The 20,251-nt window shown below is 43.9% G+C and overlaps 3 protein-coding genes across 4 annotated transcripts; 2 read left to right on the top strand and 1 right to left on the bottom strand.

Moving 5' to 3' along the window:
- Positions 1-3,764: 3,764 nt before the first annotated feature.
- ptcd2 (pentatricopeptide repeat domain 2) lies at positions 3,765-6,660 on the top strand. Its single transcript, XM_067250786.1, has 10 exons — positions 3,765-3,873; positions 4,065-4,157; positions 4,228-4,357; positions 4,447-4,564; positions 4,735-4,813; positions 4,927-5,018; positions 5,385-5,498; positions 5,601-5,675; positions 5,764-5,877; positions 6,044-6,660. The coding sequence occupies exons 1-10, from the start codon at positions 3,765-3,767 to the stop codon at positions 6,263-6,265; spliced, it is 1,146 nt and encodes a 381-aa protein (XP_067106887.1). The 3' UTR covers positions 6,266-6,660.
- Positions 6,661-6,862: 202 nt separating this feature from the next.
- On the top strand, positions 6,863-12,462 carry cacfd1 (calcium channel flower domain containing 1). Of its 2 annotated transcripts, none has more exons than XM_067250850.1 (6): positions 6,863-7,062; positions 7,272-7,442; positions 9,197-9,269; positions 9,445-9,570; positions 9,844-9,951; positions 10,406-12,462. In XM_067250850.1, the coding sequence occupies exons 2-6, from the start codon at positions 7,325-7,327 to the stop codon at positions 10,494-10,496; spliced, it is 516 nt and encodes a 171-aa protein (XP_067106951.1). In that variant the 5' UTR covers positions 6,863-7,062; positions 7,272-7,324; the 3' UTR covers positions 10,497-12,462. The 2 variants fall into 2 exon arrangements, with proteins under 2 accessions (XP_067106951.1, XP_067106953.1); XM_067250852.1 differs by lacking the exon at positions 10,406-12,462 and adding an exon at positions 10,114-10,243.
- On the bottom strand, positions 12,448-15,337 carry rexo4 (REX4 homolog, 3'-5' exonuclease). The gene is made up of 8 exons (XM_067250849.1): positions 14,954-15,337; positions 14,497-14,843; positions 14,220-14,372; positions 13,758-13,951; positions 13,466-13,554; positions 13,298-13,372; positions 13,095-13,169; positions 12,448-12,949 (listed from the first exon to the last, which is right to left on the bottom strand). Exons 1-8 carry the CDS (start codon positions 15,167-15,169, stop codon positions 12,812-12,814), a joined length of 1,287 nt encoding a protein of 428 aa, XP_067106950.1. The 5' UTR covers positions 15,170-15,337; the 3' UTR covers positions 12,448-12,811.
- Between the last annotated feature and the right edge of the window lie 4,914 nt (positions 15,338-20,251).

The raw sequence follows: 20,251 nt of genomic DNA, 5'->3' as shown, positions 1-20,251 counted from the left end.
TTTAGCCTACCAGTAGGCTACCTCTTTGTGATATATACTTACGTTGGGCTAACAGACTTTGTAAAGCAGCTCATCTAAAATGCATGAAATATGCAAATGTAGGAACAACGCCACTAAACCAAATATGAGTGGATAACACATCACTGAAAACAAATGATCTGTGACTTCAGTCTTAGGTGAAGAGGGTATATTATACTATAGCCTAGCTATACCTGTAAATGCTCAGAATTAATTATGTGGTTTCTAATAGTCAAAATGTAATAGGCCTAAATAATATAAGATATAATTATATATTCATAATACAATTATATTATAGCCTATATAAGCTCATTTTGATGGTCTTCAAACAGCCAGAATCTCATCGGAACAAGAAACCGCACCGGAGTAATTGAGTCGGTGGCTAACAATACCAGTTTGAGCAGGGACATTAATGATGATGGTGCACCCCAGGCTCTTTCCAAAACTCAGACATTCGACAGAGCACACAGGGATAAATCAAAGAGCGTATACGCAGCAGCCGCTAGCTGATGGCAGAACTTGGCAGTTTGTCAGAGGAGCCTGGCGTCTGGGTCGCAAACCGGACCTTTATTTCCTTTGTGGAATCCAAAACACGTCCGGTTAAGTCTGCTAGAGATTACATCCACACCCATGTGCGGTAAAATTCTGTCTGTGGTAGTTAACGCAGCATTTTTTAAAACAACAACAAAAACCATTGATACTAGATACGAACATACAACAGGCCAAACGTTTGAATTATCTAATGTCTTTATTATAAGCAAATTGTTTCAACTACAGGCAGCATAGAGGAGTGAAAAACGGAGCTCTCCCCACAGAAGAGGACAGTGCCAGGAGAATCTCAATTCAAGGACACATGAGGACCAGGGGTGACTGTCAGTGTGTCTGAGAGCCAAACAAGACAGACCATGGGGTAACAAAAGAGAGAGAGAGAGAGAGAGAGAGAGAGCAGACAAATTGGTGGGGAGAGCAAGACAGGGTGAGTAGAGAGTGGATGAAGAGACAGAGAAAAATAGAAAGGTGGCAGAGAAAGACTAAAATAATTGTACTATATGTCCTGGGAAGAATATGAATCCACAAGTCAGTGTACTATAACAAAGGGGTCTTCATCCTAATGTTCCCTTGAAGAAGAGTGATATAGGTCATCCTGGGTTCGTCTGCACTGCGTACACAATCCTATCCTTCTTTCACAGACAAATGTGCCCTTTCCTTCACAATGAAACATACAGATGGGAGTACTAGAGACTTAAAAACGACTTGTTTATTTAAAGTTTGAGCGTGTCTTTGACAAAAGTCGTGTCTCAGGTTTGGCTTCCAGACGTAGTCTGTACAGGGTTTGTGGGGAAACACTGTGCAGACCACCCCAGGAGATGGAGAAACCTCAGATGCTCTGTCCTTGCTGTCTGCAATGACATGGCCGGACTGCTACCCTGTCTGACTGACCCTTGGGCGTCAGGCTGGAACACAGTAGCAGAGTCAGTGCCAGTAGAGCCACGTGTTTGTCCGGGGATTCTATCCTGAAGGTGAGGAGTTCTCTGGTTCTTTTACGTGTTCCAACGCTTTTATTCTATTGTGCTTTCTGTCATCCTGCTATTCACGGACCGCAGAAACTATCTTTTTGTACACTTGACATACAGTATTGATATTGTTGCACTGTCCTATTATCAGAACAATGTAATGGTAATAGTGTAGTAGTTGTTGAACTGGGTCTGGTAAAACCACTGAAGTGTGCACTTTTGGTCCTAGATTGTTCTTTGTCACTATTTATATCTATGTTGTCTCCTTTGATAAAAGCATTTGCTAAATGAACATCATTTAAATTGCACAAAAGATACAGTAAAGTCCACACAAATCTTTCTGTAGACGTGAGTCTGAGATAGCACCACTATAGGTGAGTTACAACCAAGTATGTTATATATTAGGTCAGTGCACACACACATTTCCCATATGTCATAAATTATCCAAGGCTTTGAGAAGCCCTATGTCCGATTGGCCGGCAGGAAGTCACAGCTGGATGGGGTGAGATGAACAAATCCTGTTGCTAGGGCAACAGAGGTGAGCCCGCCTACCTGCCTCCCAGTCCCAACCCATCCCAGGAACCTTCAGAGTGTGACACAGCAGTGAGGCTCCGAAACACTCATCATTACAAACATGATCAACGTTGTCATGACATCACAGAGACCAGCAGGTCCTCTAATATACTCTAATGTTCAAATGGTTAGTACAGGATGTCTTCATTATACAGAGTTTAGGTCCATGTACCTTCCCCCTCTCTCTTCCCCTCCCCACGAACCATATTCTCTACCAGAATTCACAACTCACATGGTAGAAGCCTACACATTTTAGAGGAAAAACTTTAGCCTGTAAAAGCGAGCCTTCCATCTCATACACGGAAACCTCACTGTGAAAATGAGCTATAATTTGGTTCCAGTGCTTGGTTTCCAAAACTTCCCTTAGACCGTAACCAATGGATCAAGTCCCAAAACCTCAGCGTTATAAATGATGGGCTTTGCTTTTACAGTTTGAAACAAGGGCCCGATGAAAGCACTGGGGGTTGGTGTTAGTGTATTTGGTGCTGTCTAAGACAGACAAAAAAGAGAGAGCACATACAAGATTGTGTGTTTTAAGATGATAACTCTTTTTAATAATTACAATCTAAACAATGCAGCTGTGTGTGTGTGTTTGTGCGTGCATGTGTGTGTGTGTGTGAATGAGGTCAAGGTGAGAGGCCTATCATCCATAATTAATTTTGGGTGCCCCCAGTCTGTCTAGGTCTGCCGCCATTAGCCAGAAGACAGGAAACTCTCTCTCTTTGTCCCTTCACCTCTCTCTCAAATCCATTAGGCATGCACATTTTGCCATGGAGGAGAAAAAAGAAAACAGGGCAATTAGCCAACAGTAAATTGATTAGGCATCCTTGTGCATCAGTGAGAAAGCAAGCCCTAGACCAGTATGCCCCTATCTGCAAGGACCATACATTTTCGCTTCTAGTGAAAATGAGCGATGACAGCATAGCCGTTAAGCTTTGACAGGTCAGGCTCAGTCTCCGTGGAATACTTACTCTATGTGCCCACTTGTTCTGTTCTCAAATTCTGTTTGCGTTTTTAGAATAATTCACATGACTAGTGTGTGTCAGAGACAGTTTGGTCCATCTACTGATATCATGACAAAACAGAGATCAGCATTTAACCAGTCATTTAAGTACTGCGTTACTACTGATTCCAATATCAAGCCACGCTTGGGTTCAAAAAAGCAACTGCTGTGTGCCTCCAGTTTGGCAGGTTTGGCATCAAGACATTGTACTTGTAGACACTTGTGATATAGTACCTCCTGCAGGATATAAAGTAAATTACACATTATGTGTGATATATAACAAATTACACACTGTGTAATGTATATATATATATATATTAAATAATATATGTATTTTAGGACTATACTCATTCAATTGATAAATGAAATGATAGACAACACGCTGGTAAGCAAAACATGAACATTGTCGGAATGCGCCAACCATCTTGGAGTGTACCATCTCGATAGAAAATACAGCGGACAGGAAAGATCTATCGTTTTCTCATAGCATTATTCCGTATTGTACAGGTGATTGCATCACTAAACATGTCATTTGTTGTATAAATAACTAAATAAAGGTATACCAATGATGAAAATCCCAAGTGGTTTTGATTCATAAATCTTATATTTGATACTCTTCTCCCTCCCGGTTTTGTGTGGTATTTCCAGGGGGCATCATGGCGCTGGGCATGTTTCATAGCTTGTGGCAAACGTTGCTTTACGGTGTTCCCTCAAAAGGACTACTTCGCCGCATAAATCCATCGAACTGCATGTCATATCTAGGAGGTAAGACATCAACTAGTAAAGAGACGTTAGTGTTATGTTGTCGTCCTGCGTGGACGAGTTTCTGTCTGCAGAGCACCACACGATGAGCTAATGTTGTCAATGACACAACTTACTGCATTTTATTTAAGCATTGCTAGCCATCATCATGAATGCACTCAGTCATCTTACGGCCTCCTTTTTATTAATTTTAGCAAAAAGGCATCTCTTGTCAGAGGATGTTGTGAAGCTTCAAGGCTTCCAGCAGAGGAAGCTGGCTGTTGCTCACCAGGTCGCTGGATCCAAAGGTACTGAATCAGGTCCAGCAAACAACTTTTACTGCAAATGATAGTTTACTTATACATCATTTAATTACAGGTAAGTATTTTGAGGCGTTCAATCAAAAGCTGCAGAAGAATGAGCTCATCTTGAAAGATGAGCTGAAGATGCTCCTGCACATGTGCCAATCATCTGAAGACATGGTCACAGCTAGAGGCGCCATATACAGGTGGGGGGGACCTATGGGTATGCAAACATGAGTGATGGGCTGACAGAGTATTAATGCACACCATTTGTTAACTGTTTTCCTCTGTTAAGGTACCACGAGGAGAACCACAATGTCTCGTTTGGAGAGTTCAAGTTTGGACCCCTCTTCATGAGGCTGTGCTATGAGCTGGGTCACGAGGAGATGGCTGCAGCCACATTGACTGATAAGGTGCCACCAAGTAGGGTCTGCATAAACTCTAATGTCCCAATACTAGCCGAAACATATTGGGCATATTCAGTTGTCGGTTAGCAGACATGGGACAATTGAATACTTTGAATGTTTTTTTTCTTTGTCTTTCTGTTCCTTTAATTGGAAGTATGTCTGTTCTCATCCAACAGAGCTTAAGAGGGTTCTTCAGTGACTCGACCTCCTTCAACATCGCCATAGACATGCTGTTTTTGAAAGGCTGCTATAGCAGTAGGTATAGCGTTTCACCACGTTTATAGGAACTGAACTCTTTCTAAAATGCTCCATACCCTATCTGCGAAACTGTTATTGTTTATCACTGACGTACTTACTTCATGTATCAGGTGCTCTCGAAGTGGTGATAGACATGAAGAACCAGGGTGTGGGGTTCAACAAGGATACATTCACACTAGCTGCAGGCACCTGTTATAAACTGGTAAGACTTTCACAATTCATACTCTGGATACTCTGGATTCATACTCTGCTCTGGATAAGAGCGTCTGCTAAATGACTAAATGTAAATACTATAACTTCAATGTATATAAACATATCATAACATTTGATTCATATTACATAGTTCAGGGGTCTCTAGCCTTTTTCCTGGAAGTTTTTGCTGATTCAACATATTAATCAGCTAATTATTAGAATCAGGTGGGCTGGATTAGGGTTTGAGCGAAAACATACCAAAAGGTAGCTGTCCAGGAATTGGAGACCCCTAACAGTGCAGTGGTTTGTCAGCCTCCTTGTAAACAGTTAATAGACTGTATTTGATATTTATGTATATCCCTGTTTCTCTGACCAGAATACGCCAGAGTCGTATCAAATGTGCTGTGCCTTGATGGAGGAGGGCCAGACCAAAGGAAACTTGATTCCCAGACATGCGTACTGCTTCGCTGTGGCATTAGCACTAAAACAGGTCGGGATCCAGTATATCTGCCAGTGCCCCTGTTTGCCCATTTGATGTGTGTCCCGGATTATTGAAAAGCTCAGCTTGATATCTGTATTCTCCTTTCTCTAGAATGATGTTGAAAAGGCAAAGTCTATGTTCTCCCACATAATGACCACGGACAGCAGACTATGTCAAAATCTCAAAGTAAGTTCTCTCTGGTTTTCCTCGGACAGCTCCTGGTTACCCTCAGTGCAAACCTTTTTTAACGTCACCTGTTTTGCTGCTTTCTCAGGTATTGATTTTAGCCATGTCCGGAAGTGTATGGGAGGCTCTCTTCATCCTGACCTCCAGCTTGGTGTCCACAAGCCCTTCATTTGTCAAGAAGATGGAATTTTCCCAGGAAGTGGTAAGCAAGAAGCCACCTCACAGAAAAGGAAGCTCTTTAATACACCACAAATGAGGTCAACAAATCCACATTAATCACCGTAAACAAAGCTTAAACCAACTCGTCTAAACTCGCTTTTAATCTCTCGCTCTTCTCCTCGGCCCGTCCTGCCCTGGCTTCCCACCAGGTGGAGGTGTTGCTCTGGCGGAGCGAAAACAGCGCCCACCTGGCGAGCGTGGAGCAGATGGTGTCCCGGCTGCAGCAGGCCGGACAGGTGGTCCAGCGGAGCCTGGACGAGATGCTGTGCCACACGCCCACGGGGAAGAAGAAGCCCGCGTGGCTGACGGTGGAGCGCCGGCTCAGCCGCAGGACCGGGAGGCCCCTGCAGTCCTCTCTGCTGTCCGAGTGATGGGAGGAGAGGCTGGGTGCGGACACAGGGGCTCCTGACCTACAACGGGGCAGGCTGAGGGAACCCCGGAACCCCCATACAAGATAAACAGCCTGCCAATGAGATATGCTTGCTCTGAACAGTAGACCTGGAACTGTGCCAGGCATGATTATCTACCTCACCACAAAGATAACATGGCTTCTCTGCTGTTACTTGTTACCCCTTCATTTAACAATGTGTTTTAGTACACAGATGGTGAATGTGAAGATCTAGCAAGTTGCAAAGATCTTTAAACAGCAGCATAAGCAGCTCAAGGGAACTTTTTTCTCCCTTGAGCGAGAATAGAGATGTAGCATATATATAAACTTGTAATTACGTATGATTAAAGATGCACACTATTGACTTATTTAAAAGTGTTTAATGTCTACGTTTATATCATATAGACACTTGATATTGATCAGGCTTTTAAGGCATGGTTATTTGCTGAGTGGAGCTGCAGAACGCTTCAACACACCCTACATATAAACAACGGGTGACGTCAGATATGTAGCCCCTCCTACAATGCAACGCGTACTGGCCAAGGGAAGCCTCCAACCAGATCGAGAGAGACACAAGGGATTATGTGCTAGCTAGATACTAAACAAAGCGACCCTCCCCAGCCGTCTGGTTTAAATTCATCGTGATAGATGGTCCTCGCGATTTATGATCCTGGAGTAAATAACAAGCTCGAAAATTTGTCTTTGGAGTACAAAGTGTCTTATCAACCTGGTATCAGGACATCAACTAGCCTGCTTTAGCTGGGTTTCCACAAGGCAGCGGTGAGTTAGAGCTAGCAAGGCTATCTTTCAAAAGAGACAATTCCAGTACCAATTCCATAAGGCGAAAAAAACGATCAAAGGAAATATCCCTGCCGTTGAAACCTGTTCTTGGTATTTATTTCAGCTGTTGGCTTCACGGGTGTGCCAGTTGGTGCCAGTTGTCATTTGGCTTGTTAGCTAGCTAACGTTAGCCAATTTCTTTTTGTTAGGTGGACTGTGTGTGTCATTGTGGCAAATCTCTGAATAATTAATTGGAGTAACAATGATGAACACCGAGGAGACATCCGCTCAACCTAAAGCCGCCGCTGCCGCCGACGACGATGGCATGTCATGGTGGTACCGATGGCTCTGCAAAATCGCTGGGGTTTTGGGAGGAATATGTAAGTAATTTGTAACATGAACGTTGTCAGCTACAGCCTAAATAGACATAACAACATTGATTACGCAACAGTACAACACTTTGGTAACACATGGCTACGAATATTAGTCTACGATTCTTCTAAAAATGTATTTGGTAATGCCAACGCAAGTATTGAAGTTGCTGTTTTTGTGGTATTCTTATTTATATCGCATTTATAATTTCCATGTTACTTTCTTACACTGTATTTGGACAGCACTGCCAGCCACATCTCCCACCGCCCCTACCACTCTAGTTCTACCTGCAGCGGTCACACCTTATCATCACACCCTCCTCAGCAGAGTGTGGAAGAACGAAGCCAGTTTGCTTAGCTAACATAATAGCTACCGTGTCGTATCGAATTAGTTACCTAATTCTATACTCTCCAGAAAGCATACTTCTGGATGCAGCGTAATAAATGTAGGCCTACTAGTATAACAATGTGACTTTGACATATCACCTTTAGGATGCTCAGAGGAAGGTACTGGTAAGTGGAGATAATTCTGCCAACGATGCATTTTCTAACAGCCGTGACCTGTCACAATCCCCCTTGTCCTCATCTTTCCTCCTCATTTGGTGGTGACACTGGAGCACAGGTGCCTGTATCACGTTCTCACGTGGCACTGCTGTATATTCATTAGGTTCTGTATTATTCAAGAAGCGGGATAATCAGTAGAACAGTACATTAAGCTGTTTGCTGAATGAGTGTGTCTGTGTTTGGCAGAAGTGTGTTAGGCTGACTGAGCAGTCTGGACCAGTGGGTGTTTTTCCCCCCAGAATTTTTTTCATCGTCACACACTCATGAGAGCTCGACATGAGCTCCCAAGTCCAACATTTACATTTACATTTTTACATTTAGTCATTTAGCAGACGCTCTTATCCAGAGCGACTTACAGTAAGTACAGGGACATTCCCCCGAGGCAAGTAGGGTGAAGTGCCTTGCCCAAGGACACAACGTCAGTTGGCATGACCGGGAATCGAACTGGCAACCTTCGGATTACTAGCCCGACTCCCTCACCGCTCAGCCAACTGACTCCCAACTGACTCCCAACATGGGAGCTTTGCAAATAGACAGTCTTTATGACTGCAGCGGTGCAGTGTAGGTCTTGCTTAATCATGCATTTACATTCATATGGACCACAATAGATGACTAGATAAAAAAAATCCCCATATTTAAACAAAGCTGTACAGTGGTCCATTTATGTCCACACTGCCAGGCAGTGTAACTGTGTAATGTGTGTGTGTAATGTGTGTGTGTGTGTGTGTGTGTAATGTGTGTGTCTCCCATCTGTCCATTGTCTCCCATCCAAGCTCATGTAGTACAGTACTGAGGCCAGCCATCAGGCAGTCCAGTGCCCAGCTGGACACCACAGAGAATCTTAGATCAGATTAACTCTTGTCAGCGGCTCCCTGTTTGGCCTGGCACCAAACAGTCAGGTTGCTTCCTTAGAGAACTACTAGGTTCTTTGTTCTAAGCAGTGTAGTAGTAGTAGTAGTGATAGTATTTACTTCAGCAGTTTGATGTTAGCAGTAATGTGGTTATTCAGATTCCCAGTGCCATTTGTCATCTTTTCAACATAATGTGATGATTCCGAACAAAGCCTTCTTTCTATTTGTTTGGTCTGTTGGAATTTCTGGGATTCCATATGGCCACGCAATTGCGGTTGACATATTTATGCCTATTTATGACATATCTCTCCTCCCTTCATCATTCTCTGGTTCTCGTTCTCTCCCCAGCCTGTGCCATTGCAGGAATATGGAACTGTGTCACCGTCAACCCCTTAAACATCGCCGCGGGCGTGTGGATGGTGTAAGTTAGTTTCCTCACACTTTTCTCTATCACCTAACATTGCTCATCAATAACAATGTCAGGACAGTGGACATGTCGGTGTGTCATCTGTTCAGTGCTCGCTCTGTAACCGTGTGTGTGTGTGTGTCTAGCATGCAGACGTAACAGTGCTGACGTCCTGTCCTCCCGCTCCCAGGTTGAACGCCTGCGTGCTGTTCCTGTGTGAAGTTCCGTTCTGCTGCCAGTTCGTAGAGTTTGCTAACGCAGTGGCGGCGAGGGCAGATAAACTCAGGCCCTGGCAGAAAGCCTTCTTCTACTGCGGGTGAGTGACAACTGAGGACACACCCGGGTCAAACACGAATACACACCGAGGTCAATCATTTCAAACTTTGAATGGCCTTATTTGATCATAGCCTGCCTTGAATATCATAGCTTTCCCTGAATAACTGACAATATGGTTTCCTGTTGTGTCTGTTTACTATTTCCAGTATCATGTAGTAACGCCATTTAATCAAATTCATGTTGACTATCGGCATTATTAAGTCAGTGTTGTTCTTCGTCCATGGTTCATGGCCTTTGGTCTCTGTGTATCCAGAATGGCTTTGTTTCCCGTATGCCTCAAGTTCTCCATCAACACCTTGTTTGGGAACGCCATCGCCTTCGCCACAGGAGTCCTGTATGGCCTTGCTTCTCTGGGGAAAAAGTAAGAAAACCCCCTCCGTCCAGCAGCCTTGTTCTCTAAAGGATTGGATTAGAAATGAACGACTAGAACATGGCTTCAGATACAGTATTTGTGGATGTGGATTACGGATTTTAAATTTGGATTTATTCTCTCTTTCCTCTCTCTCCCTCCTCCCCCATTCAGAGACAATGCTCTAAAACACCGATTTTCACGTTTAATTAATTGGTGAAATGAGATTATTCTAAGATGTGGCAGAAGATTTTAACACCCCTATAACAGCTTTGGTTCATTCTACCATTAACCTGTGTACAAAGTAACCTTCGAAACCAACTTAAATCCGTTAATACCTCCCTAATCCATCCTCTTCTTTTTGCATTCTCTCTCCTTTTACTCTCTCCGTCTGCCCCTCGTTCTCTCTCTTGCTCCCTTGCTGTCCACCCCTCCTCTTACTGCCACCCCTCCCTGTCTTTCCCAGGGGAGACGCTGTGAGCTACGCCAGGCTGCAGCACCAGAAACAGGGGGATGAAGAGAAGATGACGGGAACCATAGATGACGGCCCTCAGTGATGAGTTCATCCGTCCCTCCAGTCCCCTCCCCCCCCCCTCCCCTCCCCCCCCCCATGCCCACTGCCCCTTTTCTGAGTCCTCTTCTTGAGTTTGCACAGAGCATTCCTGTACTCTACAAAAGGACAAAGATGTCATCAATATCTCACTAAAATCCAGCCATGTTGTTTAGCAAGGTATTTAGTTACTGGAAAGACTGCATCTGTAATGTATATTTAAACTCATCTGATGGTTGGTATTCCATATGGATTTGATCTGTTATTTCAATGTTATCGTGTGAAATACTTTCCTTTTTAGATGGGATTTGTGTTGGCATGTTCAGCGAATAGCTGTAGTAGTTGTTTTTTTTTGTTTGTCAGGTAAATAATTTGTTTGCTTTTCTGTTCTTTGTCTACTTGATAACTCTTGATAACCCTTACACAGTATGGCGATCAGAAAGGGATGCATCTGTTTAGCCAATGAGCTTTTTAGTAAATGTTGGTTAGTATTCCATATGAAATGTCAGTTATGCTTTTTATTCAGTCACCCCTTATGACCTTCATGTATGCTATAGATGTGGGGATCAAAAATTCTGGCTAGTAAGAATGTATTATGTTACCCAAAGATGTCAGTTTTTAAAACAGATCTTCAGTTACTTTGTGGTGCTCCGCCACGTCCCATGATGCACCGGTACGTTTTATCGAGTGTCAGTCCTTCGCTCAAAACTGGTTCTGTATGGACTGTTATGGAACCGTGAATTCTTAAAGCTTTCTGTGCATGGTTGAGATGGAAAGCGGATATTCTTACTGTCCCGTGTTCTCTAATCCTTTTTGCCTGACCGCCGACACAACTGTTGGTAAATATTTTGTGTGTTTTTGTGAAGAGGAATGTGAGCTTAACTGCTATGCTGCTTTAGAATCGTAGTTCTTACCTTTATGTCAGTGTTGGGACTTTCCTTATACTTTGACCTAATGCCGACTATGATCGTCCTGTGGTTGACACTACTGACATGGTCAGTCTTGACCAATCATGAAGAGACAGAGGTGACCAGACCGCTAGGTCTTCTAATCACGAACGCATGTAAAGGCTTTTATACAACGATATTGAGGGAATATTTCTTGTCTTTATTCAGGGACTGTGTGTATCTAACCCATAGGATTAAGACCCCCTCCCCAACAATATTTAAACACTAACTTCTATTTCAGGCTCTGATCACAGGGCTATAATGTTTTTTCTTATTTTTCTCCTGGTGCAGTTTGGTTGCTTTTCCCTTTGGAGTGACAGTGAAGCAATGTCTAAGTTACTGTATGTAATACTCAAACACTGACTCGGAGCAAAGTTACCCTGCAGTCTTGCTGTCCATTATCCTCCAAGACTGTTCAGAACCATACAGCCACCTACTAACTGATCTGTTCTCAGGTATTTATTTTAATCTGTGCAGTAAACAGGGTAACCACCAACTAACAGCATTGCAGGATTGAAGCACAATCCACACACTAACCAGCTTTGGTACACACACCAGCAACACACAAAGTACAAAAATATGTAAAACTTTGATGACCTTGTAGTTCCCCTGAAACTCGTCAACCATTGCCTGTTAAACCGAAATATGCTAGTCTTTTTAGGCAGTTGAATTTGACGTCCCTAGTCACGGTACTTTTTCTGCGTGACATGAAATACACAACACCATCCAAGCCTATTTGTGATACTGTGTTGTGTTAACTCTGGTCGAAAGCATAAAACAGCACTTGCAGCACCACAGTGTTACAGAGCCAGCCTTAAAGCATGCCAGTAGTTTGTGTTCTGCTGTAAGGGATGTGTGCATATGCACACGGATGAACCAGAACGACCTTAACCCTGTCAGTTGCTTTTGAATGATGTGATTTACAAAAACAATACAAACAACCCGATATTTGTTTTTGCTTACTTGGTGGCATTGTTTTCTCCCCCATTCTGACAAAATAAAGTATTCTGCTTTTTTTGAAACGTGTCCTGTCTTAAACTGTTTCTTTAATTAATATTGCATGTTAAGCACAAATATTCACTTTTTAATACGTAACATTTTTATTTACAGCTTAAGGCAAATGGTAGGTCCCGTCTTTATGATACTTACTGGAAACACAGGATCCTCTGACTGACAAGTGGGGATTTTAAAAGGGTTTGTTTGACCTTTGAACCCTACGGACACGGATCCCCCAGTAAACTCCCCAGGTCAATGCTCAAACAAACAATGAGGCCCGTTTCCATTCATATCCAGAGACATCAAGTTCATTACGATTTCGATAGCTGGTCTGAGGCTGAAGGTGTGGTCATTGCAAAACACCTCAGTGTAAATTCAGTCACTTTGATTTGCTATTTGGTGCTTTGGGCTTTCGCACTATCTTCCCGATCACATCCTTTTTTTTGTCTTTGATTGCCTTTTCCCATTCTTTTTTCACCATGCTGTATAGTTTCATGGTGGCTTGGGCATCTTGGACCTACACAATGGAAAGACAGGAGGTAGGGAGAGAGAAAAGAGAGGACGACAAAAGGTTGTAAAAGGTCAGAGAGGATGGAGGGGTGAGGGAGGGATTTCCACCAGAACGATAACTTGGACCCTGGCTTTGTGTATAAGTCTCTTACCGAGGAGTGCTCCCCCTGTTGGACCTTCACCTGCAGTACTTCCCGACACAACACTCGGAGCGCCGGACGATTACTCTTCAGAAAACACACAAAAACACGGTGGTCAAAAACCGCTCCTACGGAATCATTACAAGCGCCCCTGTCACAGGTCTTTACAGCACGTGGGCACTGCGAGTGAACATTTTACATTTGGGTTGACTTACTTTAGCAATCGTCTTAAATGGTTTATACTTCTGAGTGTCTCTGATTCTCTTCTTGGGATGGGTCAAGAATAAAATCTGTAAAGGAATGACCGGAGTGAGTGATTGACATGCTGAAAATGTCATTTTTGGTGGCACTGCCGGATGATTCAACGGTTCTATTGGGCGTACCTTGAGGTCGTTGTGTATTGCGTGGCCCACTAGTATTCTCCCGTCCAGGATCTCAGCCACCTCTCGCTGCACAGTCTTCACATTCTCACCTGCAGGAGGGCACAGACATCATCAGAGCTAATGAGCACCCCGCTCTTCCCAGTGCCTTCAGAGAACAAGCTACTACGACAGGATGCGAGTGTTCTTTGCATCATTATGCCACTGAACATGCCACTGACCATGACATGCTTAAAACGACAAAATAAAAAAAGGTCCCACATCTTTGGGGGGGGGGGGGGGTGCTAAATCTCACCGTTTTTTATGTCGTTCGGCCGGATGCCGCTGAATTCGGTGCGGTAGTCTGTCACTCTCTCCGTGGGCTTGACGTATTTATCGTAGATGCACTTTCCGTGCTTGTTGACAAGGGAGACGCGTGCCACAATGCTGTCCTTCCCATCCGGGCCCACACCCACCATCTCACAGTCCATGGCCACCACGTTGGTCATCCTGACAGAAGGGATGCATCACATTCAATCAACACACACCCCTTCTTTCAACGGGGAGCTACTAGCTTTCTTGAAAGGTTGCCAGGTTTCATTATGCGGCGGTGGCAGTAGTGGGGGAAAAACAATGTGTGGTGGCGCCATTATCCGCAAATAAGACATTCGCTTCATAACCTCTGACTGATTGGAAAAGAACATTGCATGCGTCTGTTTTGGTCTTAAACTCTATGTACATATTTTCTGAGTCCTGGATCTTCTAGCCTATATCTCACCCGTCGAACGCCCTGTACTTCACCAGGACATCCTCGGTGTCCTGGGGGTTGGCCTTCAGAGTGCCCATCCTCCTCCTCATGATGTCGGCTGCCTCCGCCCCCACCGTGGCTTCCACGTCGTCGGGGTCCACGTCGTCAAACCAGAGGTCTGGTCTGGAGGGGAGCAGAGAGCAGGTGGGACATGTCATGCGCTATTTGTATATTGCTAATTGTTTATAACACGAGAGGGATACAATGATGTCAGCTGGGCATCTACAAGGACGTATGGTCAACATACTCTTTTGATGTGTTCTCGGCGACTTCAATTTTTTTCTTCTTATTTGCTGCCTGTTCACTGCTGCCTGCTGATTTGGCGCTGTCCCGTTTCCTCTTCTGGGCTTTGGGCTGCCTCACCTCTGACGGAGCAGGGCCTTCCCCTGATCCGTTTACCTTAGAGCTACCTGGAGCAGTCAGCTCCTTCCCTGCTTTAGACAGTGATGGTTTACTACTGCGCGTGTCTTTTGATGGCTTTTTTGGGACTTCCGCCTGTTTCGAAATGTCTTTGACAGGCTTTATTTGAGGGGTATTTTTCTTGGAGTCCTGCTGTAGTTTACCCTTCTTTGATGGTGGGTCAGTCGTTAGAACCTATAAATACAATCACCAATAAATGTGACGTGAATAAATGTCATAACGATACCCATTACTATAGATATTATTTTTCTTAAATAGTAGGTAAATGTCAATGAGTTACTTACTTTTAGTAACGTTTTCCAATTGGCTGAAAAGTGTTGGGCATCTTTTGGGGGGACCCAGGGGTTGGGATCCTTCACCTTTGATACTGGTTCCTTTGGACCATGTTTCCACGCTATCTTTTTCTTAACTGGTTTCTTTGTCACTTGATCTGAAGTAGACTTCTGTGTTTTCGCAGTGGCAACTGAGCCCGACTTATTTGTCTTATCCTTAGATTTCATATCGAAACACGGCTAGCTAACCAGCAAGTAAACTGTACGTGCCTATGCGTTAACTTGCTAAATGTGTTTACGATCGCTAGCAAACTATACTTTAACAAGTTATAAACATCTGTTAAAAATATATTACTTACACTCAAAAACAGGCGTAAAACGACCTATTCATGTTTACCTAATAAAATGTGAATCACTCACACGTTTCATTTCCAGAAACCATGCTTCATCTTCTTCTGTTGAGTTTATTGGCAGATTGCAGCCGACGTTTATGAAGTGCATCATCGCCACCTACTGTTCAGGAGTTCCGTTGGCACAACGGAACAACGTGAGCTGTTTGTTTTCGCCTCCACAAGTTGCTGAGAGTCAGGTGGCTGAGCGGTTAGGGAGTCGGGCTAGTAATCCGGGCTAGTAATCCAAAGGTTGCCAGTTCGATTCCCGGTCATGCCAACTGACGTTGTGTCCTTGGGCAAGGCACTTCACCCTACTTGCCTCGGGGGAATGTCCCTGTACTTACTGTAAGTCGCTCTGGATAAGAGCGTCTGCTAAATGACTAAAAATGTAAATGTAAAATGCTGAGATTTTGTTTTACACTACAAAAATGACACAAGTGAATCGCGGACACATGTACAAATAAAGTTCACGTATGAAAACATATGCATACACATTTGAATCATTTGAAACATCATCAAGACAATAAACAGCGTGTCTTAGTTCAATGAGTAGGCTTAGAGGCGATCGCATAGCTACATTAAGGCAAAGACATTGAGACTGAATAATTTACATTTTTGCATCGACGGACTTTAGAGTGGACGTGGTTAGATGACTGAGGAAGATACTATGGCAGATACCGACTTCTGACGCTAGAAGGGAGTGTTGGCTTATTTATGCAATGTGTTTTTCCCTATGATTAACCCATTTGAAGTAAGAAACGTAATAATTAAACCTTTAGAATATTTTCAGGATAACGTTGTGAAATGTATCAGTATCATAATAACAAACCAAAGAACACGTAGAGACAAATGTATATACCATTTGTTCTGCCTAGTCAGTACAATCATAATAAACATATCATGGTGATTACTTAGGACAAGCACCTGTTTGATGATTCAGATTACAGTGAAGGTTGATTGATAAAGTTGATAATGTCGATGATAATATAGCGATTATTACACAGTTATTTACTAAAATGCTCAACTTTGGAATAGCTGTGTGATTGAGTTGACAGAATTTTTTTTTCCTCAATGTTAAGTGGTCTACCAGCATTTAATTGCATTTGTACATTTTCAGAGTAAACCTTATTCTATAGTCACTGCCAATTATAGCCTCATCGTTGAGTGCGTTGCCTGTTGTGGTGTGCGCGCGTATGCAGCTGTCATTTGGCGGAAAAGCGGGTGCTCGCGAGCTGCATAGGGTACACTCCGTTTGAAGATTATGCTGCGGCTCCTGGCCATTTTGTAGAACACAGAATGAGAAGGTAAAAACTCTCACTTTCGCACAAGGAGGAAAGGACATATTCAGAGAGAGCTCACAAAGATAAGGTGGACCTCGTAGGAAGAAAAATCCCAACAGAAGATACAGTGGTTTGGCATCAAAACACCACCTCTGAATCGTGGATTATTACAAGTAGATCGAATTGGAACCATGAGCTGGGGGTCAGAGCTATGGGTAAGTGACACATCTAAGGTATTGCAATTTTTGCGTAATCTCTAATATACCATCCCAAACCTATTTCTGATTTATATCCTCTCGGTATCAGATCCTGATAGGGGCTGGCCAATACGCGAATGTTTGCTGGTGTCATAATGTGGTCAATATGACCAGTTCACACGGAGCAGACAGTCTGATGGACATTTATCTCCACATTACTTTGTTATTACACGATCTTAGCTAAACTGATTTAGGCAGAAAACTGCAACATCTTACTATACAGGCTGCACCTCACATCAGCATGCTCATCTGAGCGCACACCCCCGTATGCTGTCCTTACTGTTTGTTTGTCATTCTGTAAACTGTTCATTGAAACAAAAGGAAGAACAGGCTAGATTCAACACAACAAAACGTACTGCGAGAAAAACAAAAAATAAATAAATAATACATAGGCTACAGATATGCAGATGAAGCACGTTTCCTATATAGGCTACGTTTAGTGTCGATAATATTTCGATAATAACCCAAACAGGCTAAGCGAAGACACACTGATTATTTGATATGCTGTGTTGAATTTAATGATTTGATTTTCTCAGATTCCGACGGTTGTGGCATGATTTTGACAGGATGTGATTGTGAGATGACAGTTGTTCCTGAGCAGGAAGTGGCACAGCATCAGGCCTGTGTAGATACGGAGAAAAGACACAGTTCAGTTGTCAATAGCTGATTGCAACAAGGTTGACACAGCATTACCATCTTGACCAATGCTCTCTGCTAGCCAACCCACAGAAATATCTAGCATTCAGCTTCCAGTAAGATGCAATTACAGTAATAGCTTGCGTAAGTGCTATATAGATGGACATGAATACTTCAGTAAACCTGTATGGTGCCTAGCTTGACCATTTAGACTAGATGGAGGAGATGAAGGAGGAGTCCATGCAACACAGAACATTCCAGAGCTGTGATGCCACAGCTCATCCTCCCACTCGAGTGCCCTGGTACCAAATTTTGAGCTGTGCAGTGGAACCAGCAGACACGTGCTCAACCCAGGGCACCAGGGTAGGCTATCTCGGTTTCCACTCAGCTCTCTCATTTGTCGATGCCAATATCTTTCCTAATGCCATGCCAGGAACTGCCCTTTTATGAAAACCTTGCCTTCAACACTGTAGCAGTGCAGTGAATGTCCTCATGGGCCACAGTGTGAAACGGGGAAGTCACCAGCAATCAAAGCAGGAGAACTTGGAGAAGCTTGAATCGTGGATTCCTGTCTTCTTACTAACCTTAGACCCCTCCTCCCCCCCCCCCCCCCCCCCTGTGCATTCTAAACTCTGGCATGGGAAAATGGAAGATTACAGGACTGGTGCGGCTAGTTTTACGGTGCGCTGATAAGCAGCCGCAGCGGCTGGTATTCCTTTTGTCTCCCTTTTGTTAGCATACAGTTCATCTTGTTGTTGATGTCATGTTGTTATTACTGTTATTAGAAAATGTGGGCCGGCTGCACACAACCATACTGAATCTGTCATCCATACACAAATGACCCGGTATAGGCAGAGGGTGATCCCGTCGCATCCTGCCTGTCAAGATGCACGTCATGTTTGTAATGACCATGGGAAATGAGGGGTTGTGTGTCTGTGTGTGTTGTGTGGGTGTCTGTGCGTGTGTGTGTTGTGTGTGTGTCTGTGCATGTGTGTTGTGTGTGCGTGCGTGTGTGTTGTGTGTGCGTGTGTGTTGTGTGTGTGTCTGTGCGTTGTGGGGTCTGTCTGCTGGGGCTCTCGGTGTACCACAGTTGAGGCCTGTTTCAGCAGACGGGAAGCGCAGCAGCCCTCGTGGTCTGGAGATGGTTAAATTGGGGACGTGTTTCTCTTGAGGAGGGAGAGGAGAGAGAGAGGGGGGGGTAGACAGAGTGCGTGAGGGGCAGGGAGTGGGGCTTGGCCTCTCCAGAATTCTCCAATCATTTTCCCGGTTGAAAGTTCAAAAGGACCTCTGTCAGAACGTCCGAGGCTCACTGAGGTTTTCCCATTCGATCTCTCTTGTGAACCGCTTGACCAAGACTCACTGCTGTTCAGGTACTGGCCGTAGGCCCAACAGCCGGCTGCCCAGACTGTTTCAAAAGCTTTCATGTAGGCCGGCCCTCTGAAAAAGCATGTGCTAGGGTTTGAACAGAGACGTGAGGTTTTTCAACCCCCCCAAAAAAAGAATAGGGGTGGATTGCATCCAGATGCCCAGCTCTGTTCTCTGAGAACAGAATGATTACCAGACACTTGTTACTGTGATCTGGGTCATTACAGTGCAGGCTTATTGCCAAACTCAACGGAATACAGGTGTGTCAGTATGATGTGGCTGACTGACTGACTGGCTCATTGGTGCAGGAAGGCAGCTTGTGTGCACCTCTTGTCCCTTGTTGTCGTGCTAAACCCCAGTTTAAGACGAGATCAAACGGAATCCAAAATACATTTCTCTTGGTTTGGCACCTGTGTGCTTAATCAGTAGAACAACAGTAAGCGTGGCCAACTGGACAATGTCCTAAATCACCTGCTGTGTTCCACATGTGGCCTAATTACCCAGAGACGATGACTGGCAATATTTCCTCCTGTTTGATGGAGAACGAACGCGTAACATGCATAAATAAGCCTGCGGATAATTGTGTTGTTGCGTACAGATAATGAGCGTATCGATGGCGATCAGAGTTTGACTATTGGACTTGAATACTCCCGGAAAACCAAATATGAGGTCGACATTACAACGTGTCAAAGAGGATTTATCAAGCTCAGTTTGTGGGGGTTTTTAAGCAGCAGGAAGGAAGTGATATTTCAGGAAGTGGGGTTAACGTCACACTCCAAATATGTTTTTGCCACTTTAGAACATCTTTGCAGGTTATAATTTAAGAAAATGGAGAAAAGCTAAAACGACAAAAAGGAAGAGATGTTAACCAAAAGCTTTTGCAGCATTGTTTCAGTTTATTCTCCTTTCTTTGTCTTAATCTCTCCTCATAGCTGTGCTCGTTCTCTCCCCTCTCTGGTTCCTTCTACCGATGCTGTCAAGTATTTTAGATTCATAGAGACCAGCATGGCAAGGACAGATCTCGTCAGATCTCGGAAGCTAAGCAGGGTTGGGCCTGGTTCGTAGTTGGATGGGAGACCGACTGCCTGTGGATTCCAGGTGGTGTATGGTATGCTCTTTTGCTCACTCACTTAGAAACAGAATTCTTGCAATATGCACAAGTAGTCCTTCATGAAAGGGTCTGGAAGCTGTTTTCATTTTGCAGAGAGAGAGAGAGAGAGAGAGAGAGAGAGAGAGAGAGAGAGAGAGAGAGAGAGAGACCACCTTGGATTGTCAAATACCAAATCTGGATATGAATAGACCAGATAAAGGACTTTTCACACTACTCTGGTTCACACTATTTTTGGAGTTTGTATTGCTGTGATCCGAGGTTCCCTGCCC

This window comes from Osmerus mordax, chromosome 14 (assembly GCF_038355195.1).
Source record: "Osmerus mordax isolate fOsmMor3 chromosome 14, fOsmMor3.pri, whole genome shotgun sequence".
In the NCBI taxonomy this organism is placed as follows: Eukaryota; Metazoa; Chordata; class Actinopteri; order Osmeriformes; family Osmeridae; genus Osmerus; species Osmerus mordax.
The sequence above is the reverse complement of the archived record's forward strand: the minus strand, read 5'-3'. Positions and strand labels throughout refer to the sequence as shown.

Excerpts from the sequence above, each read along its gene's own strand:
- ptcd2 (XM_067250786.1), top strand. The coding sequence starts at position 3,765 with ATGGCGCTGGGCATGTTTCATAGCTTGTGGCAAACGTTGCTTTACGGT. Across the intron at positions 5,676-5,763 it reads GACTATGTCAAAATCTCAAA|GTATTGATTTTAGCCATGTC; the intron begins GTAAGTTCTCTC and ends CTGCTTTCTCAG. Across the intron at positions 5,878-6,043 it reads TGGAATTTTCCCAGGAAGTG|GTGGAGGTGTTGCTCTGGCG; the intron begins GTAAGCAAGAAG and ends GCTTCCCACCAG.
- cacfd1 (XM_067250850.1), top strand. The coding sequence starts at position 7,325 with ATGATGAACACCGAGGAGACATCCGCTCAACCTAAAGCCGCCGCTGCC. Across the intron at positions 7,443-9,196 it reads TGGGGTTTTGGGAGGAATAT|CCTGTGCCATTGCAGGAATA; the intron begins GTAAGTAATTTG and ends TTCTCTCCCCAG. Across the intron at positions 9,952-10,405 it reads CTTGCTTCTCTGGGGAAAAA|GGGAGACGCTGTGAGCTACG; the intron begins GTAAGAAAACCC and ends TGTCTTTCCCAG.
- rexo4 (XM_067250849.1), bottom strand. The coding sequence starts at position 15,169 with ATGAAATCTAAGGATAAGACAAATAAGTCGGGCTCAGTTGCCACTGCG. Across the intron at positions 14,844-14,953 it reads ATTGGAAAACGTTACTAAAA|GTTCTAACGACTGACCCACC; the intron begins GTAAGTAACTCA and ends TTGTATTTATAG. Across the intron at positions 14,373-14,496 it reads GCCGAGAACACATCAAAAGA|ACCAGACCTCTGGTTTGACG; the intron begins GTATGTTGACCA and ends GCTCCCCTCCAG.